This window comes from Balaenoptera acutorostrata, chromosome 1 (genome assembly GCF_949987535.1).
Source record: "Balaenoptera acutorostrata chromosome 1, mBalAcu1.1, whole genome shotgun sequence".
In the NCBI taxonomy this organism is placed as follows: Eukaryota; Metazoa; Chordata; class Mammalia; order Artiodactyla; family Balaenopteridae; genus Balaenoptera; species Balaenoptera acutorostrata.
In genome coordinates, this window is record NC_080064.1 from 130,189,426 (window position 1) to 130,206,091 (window position 16,666).

At 38.9% G+C, this 16,666-nt stretch overlaps 1 protein-coding gene across 4 annotated transcripts in view; it reads right to left on the reverse strand.

Moving 5' to 3' along the window:
* Positions 1 to 16,666, reverse strand: part of NME7 (NME/NM23 family member 7) — a 247,760-nt gene that overhangs the window by 201,341 nt on the left and 29,753 nt on the right. Inside the window, exon 1 of one of the 4 annotated variants that reach the window (XM_057549368.1) lies at positions 2,492 to 2,524. The exons of the other annotated variants lie outside the window; for them this stretch is intronic. Coding sequence (XP_057405351.1) covers positions 2,492 to 2,509 — 18 coding nt within the window. The 5' untranslated portion in view covers positions 2,510 to 2,524. Of the gene's footprint in view, positions 1 to 2,491; positions 2,525 to 16,666 lie in introns of those variants that run through there. 4 annotated transcript variants of the gene reach the window in all.

Sequence of the window (16,666 nt, forward strand, 5' to 3'; positions counted from 1 at the left end):
CCTGTGACATCAAACATACTTAACAAAATATCTCTTTTCAATTATATCCCAATTTCAGAATCTTAAGAAATCAAGAGTCAGTGAGGTCTGTCCTTATAAAATACCAAAAAAAACTTAAATATAAAACTATATTTTAAAACCTATATAACATTCATATGGAAACCCAAGAGACCCAGAATAGCTAAAGCAGTCTTGAAAAAGAAGAACAAAGTTGGAGACCTCACATTTTCTATCTTCAAAACACTGCAAAGCTACAGTAATCAAGACAGTGTAATACTGGCATAGAATAGATATAGATTAATCTAACAGAAGGGAGTCCAGAAATGAGCTCATACATATATGATCAACTGATTTTCTTCAAGGGCAGCAAGACCACTCAATGGGGAAAGAACAGTCTTTCCATAAACAGTGCTGGGACCACTGGATATCCATAAGCAAACAAACAAAAAAAAAAGAAATTGTATCCCTATCTCACACTATATACAAAAATTAACTCAAGGGCTTCCCTGGTGGCGCAGTGGTTGAGAATCTGCCTGCCAATGCAGGGGACACAGGTTCGAGCCCTGGTCTGGGAAGATCCCACATGCCGCGGAGCAACTGGGCCCGCGAGCCACAATTACTGAGCCTGCGCGTCTGGAGCCTGTGCTCCGCAACAAGACAGGCCGCGATAATGAGAGGCCTGCGCACCGCGATGAAGAGTGGCCCCCACTTGCCACAACTAGAGAAAGCCCTCGCGCAGAAACGAAGACCCAACACAGCCATAAATAAATAAATTAATTAAAAAAAAAATTTAACTCAAATGGATCATAGACCTAAACACCAAAAGCTAAGCTAGAAAAACTGCTAGAAGAAAACATTTGTGATTTTGGGTTAGGAAATGGTTTCTTAGACAAGACACCAAAAGCACAAGTGACCAAAAAATGAAACAAAACAACAACATCAAAAACATAGATAATTTGGACTCCAAATGATACCATCAAGGGAGCAAAATGACAACCCACAGAACTGGAGAAAATATTTACAAATCGTATATCTGATAAGGGAGGGTCTAGTATCCAGAATGTATTAAGAACTCTAACAACTCAATAATAAAAGACAACCCAGTTACAAAATGGGCAAAGGATCTGAGTAGACATTTTTCCAAAGAAGATATAAGAAGATATACAAATAGCCATTAAACCTATGAAAAGATGCTCAATATCACTAGCTATTAGGGAAATGGAAATTAAAACCACAATGAGACAGTACTTCACACACACTAGAATGGCTATAATAAAAAAGACAGGCAATAATAAATGTTGGTGAGGAGGCAGAGAAAATGGAACTCTCATATGTTGCTGGTAGAAATGTAAAATGATGCAGCTACTTTGGAAAACAGTTTGGCAGTTCCTCAAAATGTTAAACATAGAGTACATAGGACCCAGCAATTCCACTCCTAGATATACACCCAAGAGAAGTGAAAATATAGTATATACCCATATAAAAACTTGTACATGAATGTTCATAACAGCATTATTCATTGAAAATATAATATACACCCATACAAAAATTTGTACATTAATGTTCATAGCAGCATTATTTATTATAGTCAAAAAAGTTGGAAGTGACCCAAATGTCCATCAACTGATGAATGGATAAGTTGTGCTATGTCCATAAAATGGAATATTATTTGGCAATAAAAAGGAATGGAGTACTGACTCATGCTACAATATGGATGAATCTTGAAAACACTATGCTAAATAAAAGAAACCAGTTACAAAAGAACACATATTCCATTTATATGATTTCACTTATATGAAATGTTCAGAACAGACAAATCTAGAGACAAAAAGTAGGTTAGTGGTTGCCAGGGTTTTCAGGGAGGGAGGGATGAGAATGACTACTAATGAGTATGGTATTACCCTTTTGGGGTAATGAAAATGTTCTAAAATTGACTGTAATGATGAATATGCTAAAAACCACTGAATTGTACACTTTAATTGGTGAATATTATGGCACATGAGTTATATTTCAATAAAGCTGTTTTAAAATAAAGTAAAATAAAATACCATCAGTTTAAGATACCAAACAAAATTTTACAAAGCAGATGTTATTTAGGAAATTACAGAAAGTATATATATACACACACACACACACATATATTATTGTGTTGCCAATAAGTTGCTGCTTTGAAACCATTTTCACTGTGAGTACTATATTCTAATGTAGTCATGACCTCTAAGAAAAAACAATAAAAACAATTACTTTTTTATTGTAAAAGAAGAAAAAAAGTAAATAGATACCAGAGGTCACACTTCTGAGGGGAAAGAATAGAGTTGTGTTAACTTTTAAAATTCCATCAGAAACCAAACAACCTAATGCAATGTTGAAAGGAGAGTTTGCAACACTACAGATCAGTTCAATAAATCTGTGATAAATAACAATCACACAGAAAAAGATACAATAACTATGTCCACAAGATTTCAAAAATGCTTAAGCTCTTGGGTCTGACCTCTTGAAGTTTTGGCATAGAGTTTCACAACAGCACCTACACACAAAGAAAAAATATTTCATAATCTCTCAAACAATTAGCCTATTCCTTCATCTATAACTGTGATTTACCTCAATGAGATTGTTAAAAAACTATATATGAATAAAAACAGAATTTCTATTTAATAGAAGAAAGTAACTCTCAAGCAAGTATTGTTTCCTCTATGAAAAAAGGTTTACCATGCTAAGTAAAAATTGTATTCAAACGTGATTTAACCTTAACCTTTGCAGTAGAAACTTTAGTTATTTCCTAAAGTCAAAAGATGTCTGGAGTTATAACAGTGGTACATCTGGACTTGGCAGAGAACAATGGTACACCTGAACATCTCATTCAGGATGGCCTTTCAACTAGTTGCCTCACTACACACACACACACACACACACACACACACACACAAAAGAGCACATATCCACATCCACACACCTAACCCAAAGTTACCTTTGAAATTTTAAGAATTTTATTTTCAGCTAAGTTGAGGCAAATCTAGCATAGAACTCCATTCCTTTTTTTTTTCAGTGATGTCAAAGCTGAATATCATTGTGTTCAAACCCTTCATTTTATGGATAAAGAAACTGAGGCAAGCAAATATAAATGACTCGCATAAAGTCACAGAGCTAGTTAATGACTGAGCTAAAACTTGAAACTCCACTTGCTATGACTCAGATCTTTCCATAATACTGGGCTTCCAGGGCCAACTCAAGAGGGAGAAACTAACACTTTAGTCACACATAGGGACACCTCCAGTTTTCTGCCACATCTTCGGATGAGAATGTCACTGCCTGGATGATCACAGGGACAATAGAGATTTCCATTTCTGTCAGAAATACCATTATGCAGAACATTTAAAGATTATGCTCTAGCAAAAAGAGACTTTTTCTTAAAGAAGCTAAATCATTTTCCTTCTTCTGAACATTTCAAATATAATTTATACAGAACATTTAAAGATTATGCTCTAGCATGAACATTTAAAGATTATGCTCTAGCAGAACATTTAAAGATTATGCTCTAGCAAAAAGAGACGTTTTCTTTTTTTTTTTATTTTTTTATGTAAATTTATTTATTTATTTATTTATTTATTTATTTATTTTTGTTTTTTGTTTTTTGTTTTTTTGTTTGTTTGTTTTTTTTCAAACATCTTTATTGAAGTATAATTGCCTTACAATAGTGTGTTAGCATCTGCTTTATAACAAAGTGAATCTGTTATACATATACAATATGTTCCCATTTCTCTTCCCTCTTGCATCTCCCTCCCTCCCACCCTCCCCATCCCACCCCTCTAGGTGGTCACAAAGCACCGAGCTGATCTCCCTGTGCTATGCGGCTGCTTCCCACTAGCTATCTATTTTACATTTGGTAGTGTATATATGTCCATGACACTCTCTTACCCTGTCACATCTCACCCCACCCCCTCCCCATATCCTCAAGTCCATTCTCTAGTAGGTCTGTGTCTTTATTCCCGTCTTGCCACTAGGTTCTTCATGGCCTTTTTTTTTTTTTTTCCCTTAGATTCCATATATATGTGTTAGCATACTGTATTTGTTTTTCTCTTTCTGACTTACTTCACTCTGTATGACAGACTCTAACTCCATCCACCTCATTACAAATACCTCCATTTCATTTCTTTTTATGGCTGAGTAATATTCCATTGTATATATGTGCCACATCTTCTTTATCCATTCATCTGTCGATGGACATTTAGGTTGCTTCCATGTCCTGGCTATTGTAAATAGAGCTGCAATGAACATTTTGGTACATGACTCTTTTTGACCTATGGTTTTCTCAGGGTATATGCCCAGTAGTGGGATTGCTGGGTCATATGGTAGTTCTATTTGTAGTTTTTTAAGGAACCTCCATACTGTTCTCCATAGTGGCTGTATCAATTTACATTCCCACCAACAGTGCAAGAGTGTTCCCTTTCCTCCACACCCTCTCCAGCATTTATTGTTTCTAGATTTTTTGATGATGGCCATTCTGACCGGTGTGAGATGATATCTCATTGTAGTTTTGATTTGCATTTCTCTAATGATTAATGATGTTGAGCATTCTTTCATGTGTCTGTAGGCCATCTGTATATCTTCTTTGGAGAAATGTCTATTTAGATCTTCTGCCCATTTTTGGATTGGGTTGTTCGTTTTTTTATCATTGAGCTGCATGAGCTGCTTGTAAATCTTGGAGATTAATCCTTTGTCAGTTGCTTCATTTGCAAATATTTTCTCCCATTCTGAGGGTTGTCTTTTCGTCTTGTTTATGGTTTCCTTTGCTGTGCAAAAGCTTTTCAGTTTCATTAGGTCCCATTTGTTTATTTGTGTTCTTATTTCCATTTCTCTGGGAGCTGGGTCAAAAAGAATCTTGCTGTGATGTATGTCATAGAGTGTTCTGCCTATGTTTTCCTCTAAGAGTTTGATAGTGTCTGCCCTTACACTTAGGTCTTTAATCCATTTTGAGTTTATTTTTGAGCATGGTGTCAGGGAGTGTTCTAATTTCATACTTTTACATGTTCCTGTCCAATTTTCCCAGCACCACTTATTGAAGAGGCTGTCTTTTCTCCCCTGTATATGCTTGCCTCCTTTATCAAAGATAAGTTGACCATATGTGTGTGGGTTTATCTCTGGGCTTTCTATCCTGTTCCATTGATCTATATTTCTGTTTTTGTGCCAGTACCAAACTGTCTTGATTACTGAAGCTTTGTAATATAGTCTGAAGTCAGGGAGCCTGATTCCCCCAGCTCCATTTTTCGTTCTCAAGATGGCTTTGGCTATTCGGGGTGTTTTGTGTTTCCATACAAATTGTGAAATTTTTTGTTTTAGTTCTGTGAAAAATGCCAGTGGTAGTTTGATAGGGATTGCATTGAATCTGTAGATTGCTTTGGGTAGTAGAGACATTTTCACAATGTTGATTCTTCCAATCCAGGAACATGGTATATCTCTCCATCTATTTGTATCATCTTTAATTTCTTTCATCAGTGTCTTATAATTTTCTGCATACAGGTCTTTTGTCTCCTTAGGTAGGTTTATTCCTAGATATTTTATTCTTTTTGTTGCAATGGTAAATGGGAGTGTTTTCTTAATTTCACTTTCAGATTTTTCGTCATTAGTGTATAGAAATGCAAGAGATTTCTGTGCATTAATTTTGTATCCTGCTACTTTACCAAATTCATTGATTAGCTCTAGTTTCCTGGTAGCATCTTTAGGATTCTCTATGTATAGTATCATGTCATCTGCAAATAGTGACAGCTTTACTTCTTCTTTTCCAATTTGGATTCCTTTTATTTCTTTGTCTTCTCTGATTGCTGTGGCTAGGACTTCCAGAACTATGTTGAATAATAGTGGTGAGTGGGCAACCTTGTCTTGTTCCTGATCTTAGTGGAAATGGTTTCAGTTTTTCACCATTGAGGACAATGTTGGCTGTGGGTTTGTCATATATGGCCTTTATTATGTTGAGGAAAGTTCCCTCTATGCCTACTTTCTGCAGGGCTTTTATCATAAATGGGTGTTGAATTTTGTCAAAAGCTTTCTCTGCATCGATTGAGATGATCATATGGTTTTTCTCCTTCAATTTGTTAATATGGTGTATCACATTGATTGATTTGCGTATATTGAAGAATCCTTGCATTCCTGGGATAAACCCCACTTGATCATGGTGTATGATCCTTTTAATGTGCTGTTGGATTCTGTTTGCTAGTATTTTGTTGAGGATTTTTGCATCTATGTTCATCAGTGATATTGGCCTGTAGTTTTCTTTCTTTGTGACATCTTTGTCTGGTTTTGGTATCAGGGTGATGGTGGCCTCGTAGAATGAGTTTGGGAGTGTTCCTCCCTCTGCAATATTTTGGAAGAGTTTGAGAAGGATAGGTGTTAGCTCTTCTCTAAATGTTTGATAGAATTCGCCTGTGAAGCCATCTGGTCCTGGGCTTTTGTTTGTTGGAAGGTTTTTAATCACAGTTTCAATTTCAGTGCTTGTGATTGGTCTGTTCATATTTTCTATTTCTTCCTGGTTCAGTCTCGGCAGTTTGTGCATTTCTAAGAATCTGTCCATTTCTTCCAGGTTGTCCATTTTATTGGCATATAGTTGCTTGTAGTAATCTCTCATGATCTTTTGTATTTCTGCAGTGTCAGTGGTTACTTCTCCTTTTTCATTTCTAATTCTATTGATCTGAGTCTTCTCCCTTTTTCTCTTGATGAGTCTGGCTAATGGTTTATCAATTTTGTTTATCTTCTCAAAGAACCAGCTTTTAGTTTCATTGATTTTTGCTATTGTTTCCTTCATTTCTTTTTCATTTATTTCTGACCTGATCTTTATAATTTCTTTCCTTCTGCTGGCTTTGGGGTTTTTTTGTTCTTCTTTCTCTAATTGCTTTAGGTGCAAGGTTAGGTTGTTTATTCGAGATGTTTCCTGTTTCTTGAGGTAGGCTTGTATTGCTATAAACTTCCCTCTTAACACTGCTTTTGCTGTGTCCCATAGGTTTTGGGTCGTCGTGTCTCCATTGTCATTTGTTTCTAGGTATTTTTTGATTTCCCCTTTGATTTCTTCAGTAATCACTTCGTTATTAAGTAATGTATTGTGTAGCCTCCATGTGTTTGTATTTTTTACAGATCTTTTCCTGTAATTGATATCTAGTCTCATAGCGTTGTGGTCGGAAAAGATACTTGATACGATTTCAATTTTCTTAAATTTACCAAGGCTTGATTTGTGACCCAAGATATGATCTATCCTGGAGAATGTTCCATGAGCACTTGAGAAAAATGTGTATTCTGTTGTTTTTGGGTGGAATGTCCTATAAATATCAATTAAGTCCATATTGTTTAATGTATCATTTAAAGCTTGTGTTTCCTTATTTATTTTCATTTTGGATGATCTGTCCATTGGTGAAAGTGGGGTGTTAAAGTCCCCTACTATGATTGTGTTGCTGTCAATTTCCCCTTTCATGGCTGTTAGTATTTGCCTTATGTATTGAGGTGCTCCTATGTTGGGTGCATAAATATTTACAATTGTTATACCTTCCTCTTGGATCGATCCCTTGATCATTATATAGTGTCCTTCTTTGTCTCTTGTAATAGTCTTTATTTTAAAGTCTATTTTGTCTGATATGAGAATTGCTACTCCAGCTTTCTTTTGATTTCCATTTGCATGGAATATCTTTTTCCATCCCCTCACTTTCAGTCTGTATGTGTCCCTAGGTCTGAAGTGGGTCTCTTGTAGACAGCATATGTATGGGTCTTGTTTTTGTATCCATTCAGCCAGCCTGTGTCTTTTGGTGGGAGCATTTAATCCATTTACATTCAAGGTAATTATCGATATGTATGTTCCTATTCCCATTTTCTTAAATGTATTGGGTTTGTTATTGTAGGTGTTTTCCTTCTCTTGTGTTTCTTGCCTAGAGAATTTCCTTTAGCATTTGTTGTAAAGCTGGTTTGGTGGTGCTGAACTCTCTCAGCTTTTGCTTGTCTGTAAAGGTTTTAATTTCTCCATCGAATCTGAATGAGATCCTTGCTGGGTAGAGTAATCTTGGTTGTAGGTTTTTCTCCTTCATGACTTTAAGTATATCCTGCCACTCCCTTCTGGCTTGCAGAGTTTCTGCTGAGAGATCAGATGTTAACCTTATGGGGATTCCCTTGTGTGTTATTTGTTTTTTTTCCCTTGCTGCCTTTAATATGTTTTCCTTATATTTAATTTTTGACAGTTTGATTAATATGTGTCTTGGCGTGTTCCTCCTTGGGTTTATCCTGTATGGGACTCTCTGTGCTTCCAGGACTTGATTAACTATTTCCTTTCCCATATTAGGGAAGTTTTCAACTATAATCTCTTCAAAAATTTTCTCAGTCCCTTTCTTTTTCTCTTCTTCTTCTGGTACCCCTATAATTCGAATGTTGGAGCGTTTAATGTTGTCCCAGAGGTCCCTGAGACTGTCCTCAGTTCTTTTCATTCTTTTTTCTTTATCCTGCTCTGTAGTAGTTATTTCCACCATTTTATCTTCCAGGTCACTTATCCTTTCTTCTGCCTCAGTTATTCTACTATTGATCCCATCTAGAGTATTTTTAATTTCATTTATTGTGTTCTTCATCATTGCTTGGTTCCTCTTTAGTTCTTCTACATCCTTGTTAAATGTTTCTTGCATCTTGTCTATTCTATTTCCAAGATTTTGGATCATCCTTACTATCATTATTCTGAATTCTTTTTCAGGTAGACTACCTATTTCCTCTTCATTTGTTAAGTCCAGTGTGTTTTGAGCCTGCTCCTTCATCTGCTGTGTGTTTTTCTGTCCTCTCATTTTGCCTATCTTACTGTGTTTGGGGTCTCCTTTTCACAGGCTGCAGGTTCGTAGTTCCCGTTGTTTTTGGTATCTGTCCCCAGGGGCTAAGGTTGGTTCAGTGGGTTGTGTAGGCTTCCTGGTGGAGGGAAGTAGTGCCTGAGTTCTGGTGGATGAGGCTAGATCTTGTCTTTCTGGTGGGCACGTCCACGTCTGGTGGTGTATTTTGGTGTGTCTGTGGCCTTATGATTTTAGGCAGCCTCTCTGCTAATGGATGGGGTTGTGTTCCTGTCTAGCTAGTTGTTTGGCATAGGATGTCCAGCACTGTAGCTTGCTGGTCGTCGAGTGAAGCTGGGTCTTGATGTTGAGATGGAGATCTCTGGGAGATTTTTGCCGTTTGGTATTACGTGGAGCTGGGAGGTCTCTTGTGGACCAGTGTTCTGAAGTTGGCTCTCCCACCTCAGAGGCACGGCCCTGATGCCTGGCTGGAGCACCAAGAGCCTTTCGTCCACACGGCTCAGAGTAAAAGGGAGAAAAAATAGAAAGAAAGAAAGAAAGAGGCTATAATATAGTGAAGTAAAATAAAGCTATTGTAAAGCAAATCTATACAGACAAAATCTCACCGAGAAGCATATACATATACACTCACAAAAAAAAGGAAAAGGGGAAAAATTAATATCTCCTGCTCCCAGAGTCCCCCTCCTGAACTTGGGCTGATTCGTTGTCTATTCAGGTATTCAACAGATGCAGGCACATCAAGTTGTTTGTGGAGCTTTAATCCGCGGCTCCCGAGGCTGCTGGGAGAGATTTCCCCTTCTCTTCCCTGTTCGCACAGCTCCCGGGGTTCAGCTTTGGATTTGGACCCGCCTCTGCGTGTAGGTCGCCTGAGGGCGTCTGTTCCCCGCCCAGACAGGGCGGGGTTAAAGGAGCAGCTGCTTCGGGGGCTCTGGCTCACCCAGGCGGGGGGAGGGAGGGGTACGGAGGAGGCGGGGCGAGCCTGCAGCGTCAGAGGCCGGCGTGACGTTGCACCAGCCTGAGGCGCGCAGTGCGTTCTCCCGGGGATGTTGTCCCCGGATCCCGGGACCCTGGCAGTGGCAGGCTGCACAGGCTCCCGGGAGGGGCGGTGTGGAGAGTGACCTGTGCTCACACACAGGCTTTTTGGAGGCGGCAGCAGCAGCCCCAGCGTCTCACGCCCGTCTCTGGGGTCCGCGCTGATCGCCGCGGCTCGCGCCCTTCTCTGGAGTTCGTTTAGGCGGCGCTCTGAATCCCCTCTCCTTGCGCGCAGCGAAACTAAGAGGCAAGAAAAAGTCTCTTGCCTCTTCGGCAGCTGCAGACTTTTTCCCGGACTCACTTCCGGCTACCTGTGGTGCACTAAACCCTTCAGGCTGTGTTCACGCTGCCAGCCCCAGTCCTCTCCCTGCGATCCGACTGAAGCCGAGCCTCAGCTCCCAGCCCCGCCCGCCCCGGCGGGGGAGCAGACAAGCCTCTCGGGCTGCTGAGTGCTACTCGGCGCCGAGCCTGTGTGCGGGAATTTCTCCGTTTTTTCCTCTGCGCCCCTGTTGCTGTGGGATCCGCGCTGATAGCCGCGGCTCGCACCCTTCTCTGGAGTTCGTTTAGGCGGTGCTCTGAATCCCCTCTCCTCGCGCACCAGGAAACACAGAGGGAAGAAAAAGTCTCTTGCCTCTTCGGCAGCTGCAGACTTTTTCCCCGGACTCCCTCCCAGCTAGCTGTGGTGCGCTAACCCCTTCAGGCTGTGTTCACGCTGCCAGCCCCAGTCCTCTCCCTGCGATCCAACCGAAGCCCGAGCCTCAGCTCCCAGCCCCGCCCGCCCCGGCGGGGGAGCAGACAAGCCTCTCGGGCTGGTGAGTGCTGCTCGGCGCCGAGCCTCTGTGCGGGAACCTCTCCGCTTTGCCCTCCGCACCTCTGTGGCTGCGCTCTCCTCCGTGGCTCCAAAGCTTCCCCCCTCTGCCACCCGCAGTCTCCGCCCGCGAAGGGGCTTCCTAGTGCGTGGAAACCTTTCCTCCTTCACAGCTCCCTCCCACTGGTGCAGGTGCCGTCCCTATTCTTTTGTCTCTGTTATTTCTTTTTTCTTTTGCTCTACCCAAGTACGGGGGGAGTTTCTTGCCTTTTTGGAGGTCGGACGTTTTCTGCCAGCGTTCAGTGGGTGTTCTGTAGGAGCAGTTCCACGTGTAGATGTATTTCTACTGTATCTGTGGGAAGGAAGGTGATCTCCGCGTCTTACTCTTCCGCCATCTTCTCCCTCCTCTATTTATTTCGAGACGTTTTCTTAAAGAAGCTAAATCATTTTCCTTCTTCTGAACATTTCAAATATAATTTATACATAATGAAACATTCAAGCGTACTTTGTTCCAATTTTGTAAATAATCACCAATGTGCCATCTCATTTTTTTAAATATTATAAGCAGATAGCCACATTATAAGGTTCAAAACACACTGCTCCCAACATATGAAACCTTGGCATATTGAATATTTTAAGCCGAAGGAGTTTGAGAGAACGACAGAAGCAAGAAGGTCACTTTGACCTTTACCCAACCCTTCTTCCCTGAAATAGGTCATAAAACCTTCATGTGAGGGCTGCCCTGCCTATACCCTTTGTCTTTGAACACAAAGGGACACCGAGGAAAATCCCAACAAACAGCCCTCTCTGAGTTTCCCCTAGTTTACCACCCTTCCCTCCTACTCCTTATCATATTCCTCCAAGACTGTCCAGTCTTCATCAAACCCAGCGTAAAAATACTCAGGTCTGTTCCCTCAGGTCCTCATTTCCTTATGAAGCCTCCCATGTCACGAAAAACTTCTATTAAATAAACGTGTATGCTTTTCTCCTGTGAATCTGTCTTTGTCAGTTTAAATTTCAGACCCGGGGACCCTAAGAGGACTGAGGAATACTTTTTCCTCCCCTAATCACACTAGAGGCAAAAAGCTAAGAAGAGAGCCCAAAAAATGGAAGAGAAGCTTTCATGAGCTGCAGCTGGGGGGCAGCAAGGGGAGAGAGACGTTGAGCAGCAAAAAGCACAGTGGTTCTGTAAGATGGCAAAGAGTAAGAAACAACATGCCAGTGGTTATGTAAACAACAACCAAACCCGAGGCGGAGTGGGGAAACTGTAATCAGAGTATTATTAATCCTAAACAGAAGTGGTTCTGTTCCTATTGCTAAAGATCAGCACAGAGAAACCTAATAAGCATTCATTTTCATGGCCCCAGAACTTGAGGGATGATGACCCAATTTCTTATTATTCAGCTTAATACCGTAGTCTCGGTAGGGAACGGTGTTCTGGAAGGACACTTAGGAATGTGACAAGCCAGTGATGGTGACTTTAGGGATGCACTGCACACACTCATATCCCTCACGGTGCATGAGGGGGTCAGGGGACTGGAGAGGGTCCTTTTCCATTTACACCTTTCTGCCCTGGTTGGCCCTAAATGTTTGGTGCTTGTGTTACTTTTATTATTTGACGTCAAGAGGGGTTAAATTGTTTTCTCATTTATAGTTTTCTTTATAGTTTAATTTCAAATTATATTGAAGACCTGAAGCCAGTTGTTTTTTTTTTCTCTTTAATTAGGTAAGGACTAATTAAACACCCAGCAAAGATACTACTTGTCAGTAGATCCTCCCTCATATCATATATCATCTAGAACTCTTGGAGTTCTCTTCTACCAACTATACCATAAAATCAGAATGTGAATACAAAAAACAAACAAAACAAACAAATAATCAAAGAGTATAACATGAATGTTAAGGAAATACACTAAGATATAAACAGTTCAATTTGGGTGGCAGCATTCTGTAGTTTTTTTTCCACCTTTATATTGTTATTGTCTGTGTTCTCCCAATGTAAATTTGTTTATAAAATCATAAAAATCATAAAAACAGCCCTTTAAAAATCAGTGTAAACAATTACATATCAGATATATGATACAAAAAGAATGGGAAAATTAACATTAAAAGCTAAGATTTATTTTTCTCCTACTTCTCTGTATTTTCTAAACTTTATATAGTAAGTACAAAAAATAAATTTCCCTATAAAAATCTTCATTTTAAAGTATTTTACATGGTAGAACTTTTGGTGAGCAATTAGATACATAGTGTTTTTTTATTTTATATGAAACTTACTCTTCCCCTCCCCTTATAAAACAGATAGTTAGAAAGATAGATTGGAGTTGGGGGAGGGATGCTTTGAAGCAAAATGCATTCTCAAGTAGACGTGGCATGCAGAGAAAGTAACAGAGGGCAAATCCCCAACACAAAAGCAGAGAGGAGAACATCCTTTTGCATTATACAGAGAGAGGTAAATCCACTGAGAACAAATCTGAAACCATGGTTTCAGAACGAAGAAAAAGGAAAATCATTCAGATTTTTAAAAGAAAAGGCTATTAGTTTTATACAGGCCTCTTAATACAAAGCACAGTCGTATGTGGGAGTTTCTATATATTCTATTAAAATTTGGGTTTGACTTTCAGTTAATGTAAGCATTAGCCAAAATAAAAACAGGTGGTGTGTTTGGAGCATGGTCCTGGAGTTAAATAATCTACAACTAACTAGCTCCTAACTTCTGTATGCTCAGTCTCCTCATCTGGAGAATGAGAAAAATCATACCTATTACAAAGAGTTGTAAAAATTAATGTGAGCACATTTGTAAACAGGTCTGATACACAGTGTAGAAGACTGAAAAGGTCTCCTGTTAGAACCAAAAGGCACTGGCTAATGTTCAACAGTAAACAAAACAATGAATTTTTAACATTGTCAATAAATCAGAATGATTAATGATCAGAAGCAAATCAGCAAAATTAAAGATCAGAATAGCAGGGTGAAATGATGACTTTCTAATCTCAGAGCATCTCCAACATCTCCAGTTCTTATAAGATTTAAAATTAGAGCTTAGATTTTAGGAGAAATTGACACAGGGTTCTGCAAGCGAGCATTCACTTGAAGGGCTGTATGATGGTGTGTTCAATCTCATGTCTACAGTTCAGACTGTGTATTTCAGTATTCTCTGAATTAATAAAATGCTTACAACTGTCAAAGTGACTTGCTTTAACCTATTTATATCTCTATATACAATCTTACCATTATTTAAGTATAGACCTCACTACTTACATGATGAAAAGGATAAGGCAAAGCTATCACACCTTTATACATCATCTGATTTCCATCCACCGATTCATGTATTCATCAGATTGACCACTTACCATGTTCTAGGTACTATGCTAGGTACTAGGATACATCAAGACATGACAATGATGATTAGAAACAAACATCGCCCTTGCCTTCATAGACCTTATAATCTAGCACGGAGAATAGACAATCAAACAATCACACAAATTCTTTTATTTGACCAAAAAAAAAAGAGAAGAAAAAGAAAAAACTATTGTGTTGCATTACTCTTATTTATTTCTAAAAAACTTAGAACTCCTGGCTCTGAATTCACTGTTCTACTATATCACAACTGACTCAGTTAAGTAGGTCATTTAATTTTTCTCTCATCTTACTCAAAACCCATTTTACACTGGTTATATAACTAGTCATCAGCATGTGCTGTAAAGCACTTTACAACCTTTATTTTTAATTTCCCTTTGATGGTATGCATTTTTAAATGTCGAAAAACCTTAGATTGTTTTTCCAAATTTATTTTGTAATGCCTTCTAAAAAAGGAAAATGTCATTTTAAAATGTAGCATATGAAAATTGCTGTCCATTCAAATGACATTCTGGTATGAATCATCTCCCAGTTCAGTCATTTTTTTTTTTAAGTAGTAGGCTTATACCATGTACAGGCTGATTACTTAGGTAAGTTTCTTCCATTCATTTTGAAAACATTTTTCCTTCTTTCAATTCCTTTTTGAAAAATAGGTGATAACCGATAGAAATAATAATGTTCGTTAGTAAAACAGGTAAATTTAAAACCATATGTACGTTGATTACAGCATGATAATGAATGAACTTGCAGATAATGCTGGAAGAAAGGACAGGATTAATACAGATGAGTTAGCCACAACCCGGCCCTTGCTATTACCTGAAGGTGTTCCACCACCAAGTTCAGGGATTCAAGCATTCTCTTCACTGCCCATATCCTCCTGTCCTTACAGTTAGTTTGTTCAACTTCTCCCTCTTTTACATCATCAGGTTTTCCAGTGCAGCAGCCCTTTCACATATTCCCAACCCACCAGCCTCTTTCCTTCACTTCCTTCCCTATCCATCGCAGATTCCTTGACTTGTCAATCATGCTCTTAACAATTCTTTTCATTGCACCATTTGGCCAGGACCCAACACTAGATGAAGTTAACCACTGTGCTTTCTCTGTGCTTGCAGTGGAGTTTATAGCTTCGCGTTTTACATTTAGGTCTGTAATCCATTTTGAGTTAACTTTTGTGAAGAGTATAAGTTCTATGTCTAGTCATTCATTTTGGGTAATATATATGTAAAAAGGAAAGCCCAGCCCTACATGGATCATATGAAACTAACAATCTTTCCCATGCACACATGCTTTTTAAAAAATCCCTTAGTTCAAGAGTAAGTTTATTAAGCTTGTGCCACCAAGTATAATTGTACCTTGGCCTCATACACTTCAATATTACTGGTCAGAAAGGGCCATTCCAGAAATTTCGCCATTTGCAGCAACATGGATGGACCTAGAGATTATCATACTAAGTGAAGTCACACAAAGACAAATATTATATGATATCACTTATCTGTGGAATCTAAAAAATAATGAAAATGAACCTATTTGCAAAATAGACTCACAGACAAAGAAAACAAACTTATGGTTACCAAACGAGAAAGGGTTGGGGGAGGGATAAATTAGGAGTAGTAGATTAACAGATACTACTATGCCAAATCGAGCCTGCTGCCGCTACTATTGCTGCTCTCATTTGCTGGTAGCCTATAGCAAGTGACATGGCTCTGAGCTGTGCTGCTTGAAAAGAAAATCCAGGAAACTATAAAGAATTTTCTTTTGGGGTCAGATGGGGAATACTTCAGGATAGTTAAGAACACGGGCTGTAGAGTCAGACAGACCTGGGGTGGGTGACACGGACAAGATACTTAACCTCTCTGAGCCTCAGTTTCCCCACCTATAAAATGGGAATAGTAATAGTACTTTCCTCCTAGGGTAGTTGTGGGGATTAGATGACTTAGTGTATATAAAGCAGTAGGATTTCTGTTGCCTAAGTCTTATAGCAGTGACGGTGGCTTGTAGGGCCACATGTGACTTTCGAGCTGCACTGCACACATTCATCTCCCTTACTGGCCTTTTTCTGATATACAAGAAGGGCCTCTTTTGATTTGTGATGCTGCAGTCTGCACTGCAGCAAATCCTAGTAAGTAGTTCTTTAAAGGTCTTTGCAGAAAAAATCAGTAGGAAGGAAAAAAGAATTTGTGGCAAACAGAAAACCACAAATGTGACTAAAATTGTATTTATTATGAAAAGAATAGCTACTGAACATATACAGTTATTTCTGTAAGTAATTTTTTATAAAGGACATGTAGTAAATCAGAGTCAGTACAAATTCTTGCCCTATAGGGAGCTCAAAGTTACAGCTCTGTTTTTACCAGTACAAAATTGAGCAACAATTTTCTTTCTAAATTTTATGACATCATCTATTATGCATTAATGATTAGTATTATAATTCAAACTTCTCAAAGGAAAAGCATCACTAGAAAAAAATCACAGATTACATTAATCAACACGAAATTACTGCTGCAACTTGTAGATGTGAAAACTTAAACCATGTGCTTTGGCTTGGCATGGAAACACAGAAATGTTATAGAAAATAATAACAAAGCATTTACATTCTATAGCTAATATAATATTTAAAGTCATATTGGACATTATATTTATTAGCAACTTATATGTTCAAAAGAGCAGGTAT